Source organism: Stereum hirsutum (genome assembly GCF_000264905.1).
Source record: "Stereum hirsutum FP-91666 SS1 unplaced genomic scaffold STEHIscaffold_10, whole genome shotgun sequence".
Lineage (NCBI taxonomy): Eukaryota > Fungi > Basidiomycota > Agaricomycetes > Russulales > Stereaceae > Stereum > Stereum hirsutum.
The window spans coordinates 322,915-334,249 of record NW_006763140.1 but is presented as its reverse complement, the minus strand read 5'-3'; the positions used below and the strand labels follow the sequence as shown (position 1 = coordinate 334,249).

The 11,335-nt window shown below is 52.7% G+C and overlaps 5 protein-coding genes across 5 annotated transcripts; 2 read left to right on the top strand and 3 right to left on the bottom strand.

Moving 5' to 3' along the window:
- Nucleotides 1–516: 516 nt before the first annotated feature.
- Nucleotides 517–1,759, top strand: STEHIDRAFT_60385 (TauD-domain-containing protein; the record flags this gene model as incomplete). Its single annotated transcript, XM_007305687.1, has 3 exons — nucleotides 517–1,178; nucleotides 1,266–1,600; nucleotides 1,659–1,759. The coding sequence occupies 3 exons, from the start codon at nucleotides 517–519 to the stop codon at nucleotides 1,757–1,759; spliced, it is 1,098 nt and encodes a 365-aa protein (XP_007305749.1).
- A 387-nt stretch (nucleotides 1,760–2,146) lies between these two features.
- On the top strand, nucleotides 2,147–4,278 carry STEHIDRAFT_99552 (DUF455-domain-containing protein; the record flags this gene model as incomplete). Its single annotated transcript, XM_007305854.1, has 7 exons — nucleotides 2,147–2,430; nucleotides 2,489–2,788; nucleotides 2,848–3,014; nucleotides 3,078–3,235; nucleotides 3,285–3,490; nucleotides 3,546–3,557; nucleotides 3,612–4,278. The coding sequence occupies exons 1-7, from the start codon at nucleotides 2,246–2,248 to the stop codon at nucleotides 4,276–4,278; spliced, it is 1,695 nt and encodes a 564-aa protein (XP_007305916.1). The 5' UTR covers nucleotides 2,147–2,245.
- Nucleotides 4,279–4,441: 163 nt separating this feature from the next.
- On the bottom strand, nucleotides 4,442–5,187 carry STEHIDRAFT_158446 (uncharacterized protein; the record flags this gene model as incomplete). The annotated part of the gene is made up of 4 exons (XM_007305853.1): nucleotides 4,442–4,522; nucleotides 4,583–4,643; nucleotides 4,718–4,899; nucleotides 4,972–5,187. The coding sequence occupies 4 exons, from the start codon at nucleotides 5,185–5,187 to the stop codon at nucleotides 4,442–4,444; spliced, it is 540 nt and encodes a 179-aa protein (XP_007305915.1).
- A 282-nt stretch (nucleotides 5,188–5,469) lies between these two features.
- On the bottom strand, nucleotides 5,470–6,141 carry STEHIDRAFT_158445 (uncharacterized protein; the record flags this gene model as incomplete). Its single annotated transcript, XM_007305852.1, has 4 exons — nucleotides 5,470–5,547; nucleotides 5,600–5,660; nucleotides 5,725–5,909; nucleotides 5,974–6,141. The coding sequence occupies 4 exons, from the start codon at nucleotides 6,139–6,141 to the stop codon at nucleotides 5,470–5,472; spliced, it is 492 nt and encodes a 163-aa protein (XP_007305914.1).
- Nucleotides 6,135–9,468, bottom strand: STEHIDRAFT_169641 (uncharacterized protein; the record flags this gene model as incomplete). The annotated part of the gene is made up of 4 exons (XM_007305851.1): nucleotides 6,135–6,530; nucleotides 6,600–6,660; nucleotides 6,724–6,899; nucleotides 6,967–9,468. The coding sequence occupies 4 exons, from the start codon at nucleotides 9,466–9,468 to the stop codon at nucleotides 6,333–6,335; spliced, it is 2,937 nt and encodes a 978-aa protein (XP_007305913.1). The 3' UTR covers nucleotides 6,135–6,332.
- Between the last annotated feature and the right edge of the window lie 1,867 nt (nucleotides 9,469–11,335).

The window sequence follows — 11,335 nt, the reverse complement described above, 5'->3', positions numbered from 1 at the left end:
CCGTCACTCTTGCAACTAGTACCAAAGCTGATCCTGCATGGCTTCGAAGGAAACCCGACTTAGGATAACCTGTGGGTGTATTGCAGACTGCCTTACAGTCTCCTACCCTCTGGTTTCATGGGTCTTCGGTCAAGAAAATATCTGTGGATACCTTTTGTTCGCCGTCTTGAATGCTCTGGCGCAACTCAAAATATATGCTCCACCTAAGTATAAGCGAGGCGAGCTGATACCTCCGCCAGGTAGCTACAAAAGGGTTCGAAGCTGGTTTACTCAGCAAAATCCGTGTCAAAATCGTGACCTCACTCACACGAGAATTAAACACTTTGATCCCTGGATGAACTTAGTCAGATTCCCCACTCCTGTCGACCCTGCATCCAAGCGTATATAAATTCACAATAGCGTACTCTTGGTGGTTAGCACTCCACTCTTTGTCCTAGACGACGGTATGTTTCTCAGCCTCCTGCGACAGCCAATTACTCAAGGTCTTGTTTTCGCCTCTGTAGATCAATCACCATCATGTCCTCGACCGTCACCGTAACCCTATCCGACAAACCTCTCAGCTACGACATTAACCTCCCCTACACCTCAGTCTCCCAGGAGGAGCAGACCAGGATCGAGGCGGGCACGCCGTACCCCAAGTACCTCCCCACTTTCGACAAAGTCTGGTTCGACCCTCTCCCTCCCTTCCCCTTCGAGGATCCAGCGCTGCGCGCCGATCCCTCCAAACCCCACCTTCTCACGGGTAACGTGAAGCAGACCGAGATCACACCTCGCATGGGCACCATCCTTGACGGCATCGACCTCTCCAAGCTCGACAATACCGGCAAGGACGAACTTGCCCTCCTCGTCTCCGAGCGCAAGATCGTCGTATTGCCCGCTCAGGACGCTTTCCTAGACATCGGCCCGGGCGCTCAACAACAATTCATGAATTACTTCGGCAAGCCGAACTACCAGCCCGTTTCCGGCTCCTTGAAAGGTCATCCTGGCTTTCACATCATTCATCGTGATGGGAACAAGGACGAGCTCGACAGGTTCTTCATGCAGAAGACGACATCTTGTTTGTGGCATCAGGACGTAAGCTATGAGAGGCAGCCGCCTGGGTATGTTATGCTTGGGCTCTTGCAGGGACCCAAGGTCGGGGGCGATACCGTCTTTGCAGCTACTGACGAAGCCTACAAGTACGCCTCTTCCTTCCATATTCGAGCGGTTACCACTCTCTCACCATGTATGAGTATCATGCTCACTCGTACGTTGTTTTGTTCCAGACGCCTCTCCCCTACCTTCCGGTCTATGCTAGACAAAGTCAAAGCCATCCACTCCTCCAACAACATGATCGCCCACACTCGCGCTGTCGGCGGTCTCGTCCGCAAGGACCCTGTCACATCCGTCCACCCTCTCATTCGCATTCACCCCGTCACGAAGTCGGAATGCCTCTTTATCAACAACGAGTTCATCACCGGTTTCGAGGGTATGAAGGACGCGGAGTTTCGCGTGTTATCCGACTTTCTCTGGCAGCATATTGTTACGGGACATGACTTTCAGGCGAGGGTCCATTGGCAGCCAAAGACTGTGGTCATCTTCGATAATCGTAGTACTTTGCGTGAGTGACTTGGGTTAGCTAGCTGTCATCTTGCTCTTAACTGATATTTTCTCCACAGATACGGCCGTCGTGGACTACGTTGGAGAGGGTGGGGCGGAGCCTCGTCACATCTTCCGTTTGGCAGCGATGGCTGAAGTCCCTATTCCTGTCCAGCAATAAACAGATGTACGGCGTACTAGTAGTCGTATAGCTCCATTCATGCTAGCGTTTCAGTTGCATGTTAGCGTGGTTCAGCTTGAGTTTGCCTGTATGATCGCATGTAGTACTAGTGTATTGACGGATTGTGTCGCTCCGGCGACATCTATCTGTCTGTTGAATTGATCTCCTGTTGATAGTGTTCTTATATACGAGCGTCGAATCCAAAGTCCCTTCCTGAGCCATGTGTAATTATAATGTGCATGGCCGACGCGGTGCAGCTTTTGTGCAGCCTCCAACTTCCAACCTCAAGTCAAGCCGGATCAGCCGGAGAGAACCGGATGGATTCGGAAAATGTGGCAAGACTCCAGTGAGCGCCACAACAACCTCGCTCTCAACGACCGCCATCTCATCTTCACACTAGTACTAACAGCGATCTAAGGATACTTCACCCAGGCCTTGCAGTTTATCTTTGGAATCTCTTGACTGCGAGCTGGCTTCACTGCTTTCATGATAGTGCTTTCTTCTCGCCTCGGAATATTAGGACGAAATTTTACCTTGACCTGCCGTCATCGTGCTAGCTTCACTCTCCGTCGAAACATCTACAGAGTTACCTCTCCTGTTATTCTCAATACGGACTACGTGGAAAATTTGCGCTACATGTCTTCTACTAGTCCATCGAGAGACTTCATCGAGTAAGGACTTCTTTCGTCGTTTTTACAAGTACGAAATTTCTGATAGCTCACCTACTAGGGTGGCACCCTACAAGCAGCTCCTCACCCACTTCCGATACTTTCTCAACCTGCGATCTCAAGAAGGACGCTACCATTCTCTCATCTTATTCCGCCTATCAACACCTCAAGAAGGACTCGCCCTCGCCAACGGCGAGCCGAATTTTGCCACCCCAAACGATATTTCCGGGGAAATAGTGAACCAGGCTTACAACCAACTCTATGCAATGGAATCAACGTGTCCGCATCTCGGTGCTGATATGTCTCATGCCGATATCGAAGAATCTGAGACTAGCCTTGTAGCTGTTTGTCCGTGGCATAGGTAGGTGAATCGGCCGTTGATGTTCAAGGGTGTGGCACGGAGTTAACGCGATAGAATAGATACGACTTCGATCTAGAGACAGGCCACAGCGATACTGGACTGCGAGCTTGCACTTACACGGTAGAGGTGCGAACAGACCCCACCGACGATGTCGAAAAGGTATGGGTGGAGGCCCCTACGGAAGGACGCAATTGGCGGCTTGTTGAGTGTCGACCAGTCTCGGAAGGTACTTGCCTCTCTTTTTCCGCGGGAAAATTTACTGTATGACGGTTGTCCGAACTTTTGGCAGAGTTTGCCGATCCACCTCCTGCTCCTGTCGACATCTCCGGTCTATCGATCGAGGATGTTGAGACTGAGATGGAACCAGTCGTTCCAGCTGAGAACCCACCGACAACACTCATGGAATGGGCGGTCCTTATCCTGAATACTCCACATCCAACTCTGAAGGTGGACTTTACTTTGTGCGGAAATTCCACTTTTCGCTGACTTTGCCTAGGTAGAGCGTACACGCCACGCAGTGCATCAGTTCAGGACAGGGAAGCTTAAATCAATAGGGCACCGGTCGAAGAATGCACCTCGACCGCCAGATATACCTCCTCGAGATGAAGCTTGGCAAAGGAGCATGGTCCATCGTTCAAAGGCCGGGAAGCGTAAGAATCGTGTAGGAATGTTGCACGCGTTGGCGAACATCGAGCAGTGGGCGTAAGTACTTTCACCTGCGTATAATCACGGACTATATACTCACACTCTTCGCCAGCATTGACCTAGCGTAAGTGTAACATCAACAGTCACCGATTCTTCGTACGCTGACGCGGCTTTTTAGATGGGATATAATAGCGCGCTTTGGGCCGGACCATCCTGACATACCGCCTGCTTTTTTCTCCGATTTCTCGAAGATGGCTCTCGACGAATCCAAACACTTCTCTCTCCTGACCGCCCGTCTCGCCTCCATGGGCACGGCCTACGGATCACTTCCCGTTCACGCCTCCCTCTGGGAATCTGCCCGGATAACTTTCCCATCCCTTCGTTCCAGACTTGCTATCATTCACCTCGTACATGAAGCACGAGGGCTCGATGTCAATCCCGCTACCATTGCCAAGTTTGCCCGTTCAGGAGACGAAGAGAGCGTCAAGTCTCTCGAGATTATCCACGCAGACGAAGTAACGCACGTCACAACGGGTCATAGGTGGTTTACATGGGTCTGTGCGAAGGACGGGGTAGATCCAGTAAGTACGTTTAGAGAGGAGGTTCGGAAAGGATGGACGGGGGAGATCAAAGGACCATTCAACGAGGAGGCTAGGGAGAAGGCGGGAATGACAAAAGAGTTCTATGAGGATCTCAGAGGTGAATTGGCCTACGCCAATGGAACGAGGGTGCCAGAGTACGGCAAGGCAACTGCAAAGGAAATGGCGGTGGTAGTAAAAGATGAAACGGCTGAACCAGAGGTCGAAATCGCATACGAAAAGGTACGTCAAACAGCAGTATTCTAACAGGAGGTATTGACGATATTCTGGAAAGATTTGAATTCTGGAATATATTCTCATCCCTGTCTAATTGGTAGCTTGCAGGAACACTTCACTCGTCTAAGCTCGACGGGCCACATAGCCGCATATGCCTGTGACCCTCCTTGCAAGAAATGTTTCCCGCTGACGGTTAAGGAGACCCGAGTCTCTTCAGTGCAAGTTTCCACTGCGTACTAGCAGTCTTCTGCGATGCTGCCTTCATCAGCGTCAACTGCCATTGATGTATTCGTCAACCTCGAGCTTCGTTTTTATTCCAAGTGAAAGTCCGTACCTTGGTGTTCAGCGTCTTATCTTTACTTCCTATAAATAGGTCGCTCTCGGGCCACTTGACACTAGATATTCGGAAAGGTAAACCACTGAGGTAAGCATACTATGGGTTTGAACGATAAAAGATCTCCAGACTGACACCACAGTGACCCCATCCTCACTTCTCTGCGTTATCCCCCCCTTCACAATTATATCCCAGCTCACAGGATATTTCGTAGCAACAAGAGTAGTGTCCTCTTGAAGGCTGTTGTCAACAGTCACATACAACCCGGACTTGACGTTACGAATACAGTAGCCTGCGCCGAGTGGAATGATCTGCCACTGTGGCCAAATCAAGCGTGAGTAAACATCTCTAAAGTGACGTACTATGCCAAAAGCAAAATTAGGACTAACCATCTGATTGTCTAGGCTATGCTTCGTGTAAGAAATGAGCGATTTACTGTCTTTCCCCGATAGATCCATAGCCATACTCCACGTCGCATCGGTGAGGGTATACACGCCAGGTTCTATCATGGGTGGCGCGCTGAGTTGGGCCTGAGGTGGTGGTTGGAAGACAGCGGAGGTCATACCTGAGGTGCGCTTCTTATACTCAGGCAGACCTGTGATCATGCTTATACAAAGCATAGCCTCTTCCTTATCGATGCATGCGAGAATATCCCACCTATCAAACAATAGAATACTAAAACAAACAACAGGTGGCGAATCAAGCTCTTCGTCTTTCACGGGTTCGAGACTAGTAGCCAGCCTTCTCCGTCCTCGTCACAGCTTTCATACTCACGACCATCGTGATAGTTTTCTAGACATTGCATTCATAGCCATTCTATCTCCCATCTCGAGGACGCCAATGCACTCTATATCTAGAACTCTTACAATCCGTCCTGCATCATCGCCTTAAGGAGTGCCTAATCTTTTAAGCGACAAGTTCCACTGCTGGCTTGGGCCCTGGGTCGATTCGCTCACGAGAGTTGCCTGACAGATAGACGTCAGTTAGTACTGCATTATTTTATACACCGCGGCTTACCGGTGTATTCGCATCCTTTTCCTTCAGACCTATGCTCAGCTTGCTACCCGGCCACTTGATACTAGATCGCCATAGCAGGACTGGATTTGAGACGAATATCCAACATAACGGTCATATTCACCGACCTGACAGTGACGCCCTCATCGTCTTTCCTATCCGCCACCACCCGTGAGACTTCAATGTCCCAGGCTACGGGGAAATCGGTGGCGATGACAAACGATTCCTCCTCTAGCGCATTGTCGACTGTGATATAGGTTCCTTTCCTAATGCTGCGTATGGCGTAACCTGCACCGAGGGGAATAATCTCCCACTACAGTCGTGAAATATCGTGAGTTTCCAGGTATAAGTCAATCCGAGTGCTGCAGTTGGCTGACCAACTGATTATCCATCCCGTGCTTTGTGTAGGAAATAACGGACTTGTTGTCCTTTCCAGACAGATCCATCGCGGTATTCCAAGTCGCATCGGTAATGGTGTATACTCCGGTTTGCAGCATGATAGGTGGGTTTAGAGAAGAGCGTTTCGAAGAAAGGAAGTGAGACATGGTGAATTTTCATAGACAGATACAAAACGAGCGTTATATGCGATACAGCAACACTGACAGATCATAAGTTATGCAATAGAGCCGAATACCAATGACGACACCAGCGCCTTCTTCGCTTCCGTGCGTATACGGACGCCATCCTAGCCCGAACATAAATGAGAATACTTCGCCATATCGTATACCCTCCATAATTAGTACGTTCCCTTTCTCATGACTTTCGTAACCGTCTTCACCGTCGTAGTCGTCGTAGTTGTCGTGACAGTCATCGCATCTTCGTCCTGTCTCTGCTGCTGCGTCTCGAACGAGGAGACCACCTGGCCAGAAGAGACCCGAGGACGCAAGCGCCAGCATTTGCTCACGTCGTGCTGCATGATGTTCGTGAGCCGTACCTGTTGTGCGGATCCCACCAGACCGGTCAGTTCGTCTCCGCATATGCACCGATAACACTATCTACTGACCTGTGTTCCAGGCTTCGTGTCCGCTAATCCGAACAGTAGGTTGGAGTTTGGCCAATGAATCCTACGGAGATCCGCTCGTCAGTTCGGACCAGAGAGAAAACAATGGCAGGACATATGAACGTACTTGACCACGACATCCTCGTCCTCCTCGCTGCTCTCAACGACCTCCACATCCCAGGCTACAGGGAACTTCGACGTCACCACCGCCGCATTCTGGACAACCTCGCCTTCCACGCACATCCAAGTCGAGTTCTTCAGGCTACGAATCGCAAATCCTTCGCCGAGTGGAACGAACTCCCACTGAAAATCAGAAACATCGTGATTTAGTACGTCGTCTCATATATTGAGGAAGGGGAAGACTGCTGACCTGTTGATTGTCGCCGCCATGGTGGCCGAAGGCGATGGCGGATCTATGATCGCCACCGTGAAGGTCGACGGACGTATCCCACCTCTCGTCCGACATAAGATACACTCCCGCCTCGAGAACGTCCATACTTCTCTCCTTAGGTTCCGGAACTGGACTGATAATTGGCGGTGAAACGATTGGGAGCTGGTCAGGCGACCTCCCCGACAACGCAGGCGACGGTGGCTGCTGAGGCTCGACGACTACGACCGGCTCCGGCTCCTGGACCTTGGACTCCAAACGGAAACTTTGCTCGAGAACGGCAGACGGCGAAGGATGCTGCTCGGGAAGTTGTGGCGGCGCAAGTGACGGAGATCTACCGACCGAGACTTGACTCCTGCTGAGCTGAAGTCTCTCCGCCAATTCTCCGTAACTGGGACTAAGCTTAGCCTCGCTGCCCTCCTCGACCTCTCGATAAAAGTCCGGAAGAGAGTAACGGTCGAACTCCGCCTCGCGGTCGCGGTCCTGCTGGTCCTGATGGTCGAGGAACTCATTGCTACTTGTAGGCGAAGGCAATTGTGACTGCTCCGTCGCTCCCGTGAAGAAATGAAACATGTCGACGTGGTGGCCGTCCTTATCCGTGGCATGGGGACGAATGGGCGTGTGCGCCAGATCGCCGTAAGGATCCTGATCGATTGGGAGTGAGGGTGACAATGAGGAGTCCTCGTCGATTGTGAGTGAAGGGTCGAGAGTGGGGACTGGAGCAGCGGTCATCATCTCCTCGACCACGCTGTCGACGTGCAGTTCGGGTTCGGCAGGGTAGTAAACCGTGTTCTCGCGAGCATGAGCGGGACGTGCTGGACGTGCTGGAGGGATCGGAGCTGCTACCGAGATGATGTCAGTGCTGACGATGGGTGGAGGGAGAGGGAAGGGGGCAGCGTGGACTTGGGGCGAGGGCGAGGGCGATGGTTTCGAGTCGTTGGGGTGGAGGTGTTCGTGCTCATGCTCATGCTCGTGGCCGTGGTCGGGCGAGTACGAGGGATGGCGACTGGAGTAGGCGAGCGGGAGGAAGTGGCCCGCGCTGGGGAGGTGAATAGCGGAAACTGGAGTGTGTGGCGTGCGTTGCTGTGGCGTCTGCGGGAGAGCGATCGCATATGGGTTTGGAGAACTCGAGGGCGAAGGCGACCGAGACCTGGAAGTAGCGATCGTCGGTCCGTGATGAACCGCGACCTCGCTCTCTTTGTCGAAGTGAGGGGGAGAGAAGACGGAATTGAGCTCGCCGGAAGAAGAGGATGTGGGGGAAGAGGTGGCAGAGGTGGGCTCGTAGTAGACGGACTCGAAGGGACCGTGAGGGATGGGGACGTCCTCGTCACTCCCGACGCGACGTTCTCCGAGATCCTGTTCCTCAACAGAGTCGGAACTTACTGAACTTTCTTCGTCGTGTGGCGAGCTGGATTCGGAGTCAGACTCGCCACTGGAGGACTCTTCGGCTTCGACCTCGCTCCTAGGCCTGAACGTCATACGAGTATCATCGACAGGCGTATCGTCCCCTCGCTTGCGCTTCACCGCTCTCGGAACCTCCTCCTGCTCTTGATCCTGCTCGACCTCATTTCGCTCAGAGACATCCTTCTCAACTTCATGCTCCGCCCAGGCCTTACTCTCCTCGCCAATGGGAAACGCACCGGGTGCTTCAGCTACAGTCTTAGCGTCCTCTGAGTCGACATCACCATCCCACCTCAAACCACCCTTGCCCCTCGTCGCTAATGCTTCCCTCTCCGCCCTCTTCAACATATCCTGCATATCCCCAATCGTAGCGCTCGTCCTCCTCTGCTCCGTATCACTCTCCTCCTCTTCTCCTTCTTCGCTCTCTCGCTCTTCTTCGTTCCATTCGTTCGCGGTGACTGCTCGGGTGGGTGATGGTCGGCGTTGCGGTTGGGGTTGGGATTCTACTTCTGAGCCGGGGGTGGTCTCGGAGGTCAAGGGCTGGGGTGTCGGTTCAGGCTGGTAAGGTGATGGGGATGGGGATAATGAAGGCAATGGAGATGGGATCGCAATCTCTGGCTCTGGCTCTGGCTCTGGCTGGGGCTGAGGCGACTTGGGAGGCGAACCAGACGGAGGCGTGCTCTTCATCGCACCAGGCATCATCCTCATCAACGCCTCCGAAATCGGTCTATCTCCAAACGTAACAGCTCCACCATATCCATGCCCATTAACCCTCTCGCCCTCGCTCTCTCGCTCCGCATTCGTATCATGGACGACATCCCTAATAACCTGCTGCGTGCTCTCCGGGACTCTCACGCCCTTCACTTCCCGCTCCTGTTCCTCATTTCTATTCCTGTTCTGGGTCTGGGTGTCTTGATGTGCGGTAGGGCTGGAGGAGTCGCGCCGGCTTCCTACAATGAGAGGGATGGCGGAGCCGGGGGCGGAGGTGGTGTTGGGGACGCTGCCGGGGATGGGGAGGGAGATGCGGGAGTTGGAGCGGGAGGCTTTGGGGGAGCGGCGGGAGGAGGAGGATGTGTTTCCCATTGTGGGTGGTGGTTTGTGGTTTGGAGCTCTTCGGGAATGTGGATTGGGATTATGAGGCTTTGTGGGTGAAGATGTGGTTGGGGAGGAGGAAGAGGTGCGGGGAAGGTAAAGGAAGAGTGTAAAGTCGAGGAGGAAGATGGTCGGAAGTGGGTACTAGACGGTCAAACGAGACGAACGAGTTTCAGCAAGGAGAGAACGCTTCGAGGGACCAAAAAGAGGACTTACGGGTTCGTGTTCAACGATAGGTTATATAGGTATGTATATGAAACGCAGCAGCGACCAATCAAACGTATCAAACGCGGAGGCCGATAGCACAATAGGAGAATAAGAGGTACAGGAAGAAGTAAGAAGGTGAGTGTCAGGTTGTGCTGGTCGCGGTTGTGGTTGTGGTACAGATCGATTATGGCCTGCGCAAGCTTTCGAGGTGCGTCTTTTGTGCGATTGCTGGAAATGAAAAAGGGACCCTAATGCCCGGCGGACCGAGGGGCGGAGCCAGTGAGCCAGTGGGTCAGTGAGTAAGTATCATGATACAGGCGGACGAGGGAGGGCGATTGGAGCTGTGCACGGCGAGGACAAGTCGAGCTGATTCGGGCGCATCACAAGTGTGTAAGTAATCGTGCGTGTGTGAGGCGAGACTTGCGTGCATCCTTTGCTTAACTTACATACAACATCGCGAGTGACTACTCTTGTGATACAGTAAGTATGGAGCCCGGAAGGGTTGAGGGTGAGGTTGATCGCTGAAGCCCGTGCGCAGTCGGCTGCTTGTGGGTTTGCTACTAATAACTGGTGACCATTGGTGGAGATGGGGCGAATGGGAAGGCGAAGGCTTCGGGCACCCGGTGCTCAGGAGTGTGGCGAAGAACTTTCTACGGTATGTATCATCCTCCTCTTCGTCCTCTCAGTAGATGCCCCTCAGCACTTACCCTCATTTCTAGAATGTCCATCATCCCCTATCATCCGTCCAAACCTCCACTCCCTCCGCTCATTCATCTAACAAGTTGACACCACTACATAACAGTCTAGTGACACGAATGAAACACCGGTCGGCAAGTCTTACACTCGACACCTTACCTCCTCAGACTCTCCATTCTCCGCTCGGGCCTTCCTTCGCCCATCGTTCATCGCTTGTCACCCATCTTCCATCCTGCCCATCGTGCGTGCAGGCAGTGGTGCGCAGGGTAAGTATGTACGTACGCTGAAGCTCCGGTTCATCTCCGCGTGGATAACGCATGCCAGTAGACCGCCGAATCCTCCTTGCAATCCGATACTCTCCGTTACACTCAGGCTTATCGAACGAACATCAACCTACATCAACTCCCCCTTCGGGCGAGCCCTTACGAGCTAACTTATGTATCGTACAGCATCTCGAGGCACATTACCGTCGATTCAAACACGACGCCTCATGATGATCCGCCACCCGAACTGAGTACTGAAGTGAAGTGCGCATCAGACTCGATTCTTGACGTCCTCATTGGCAAGACTCGCCGAACCTCCACGTACCATGCATAATTATTATCATATGCCAATACTTACACCGTGTCACTGTGCACCACTTGGAGAAGTCCAAATTCGAAGCGATGCTCGATTGCAGGTACGGTTACGATCGCCGAGCGCAATGCGGTAGCGGTGCGCTTTACTTGAGGTAGCGGTGTGGCGTGAGGAGAAGTGGGGCGGTGTGGCGTTTGTTTCCGTTGGCATATGACCATTGACGGTGAGGAAGGTCGCCGTCTTAGGCTGAAGCTGAGGATCGTCTGCAGGTTGAGCGTGGGCGTGGTCGACGGTGGTGGTGGTGGTGGTCGCCCTGGTCCAGGAAGACGATAGTGATGTACTCTACATGGACGAGTACACATGTAACGTTAACTTAGAC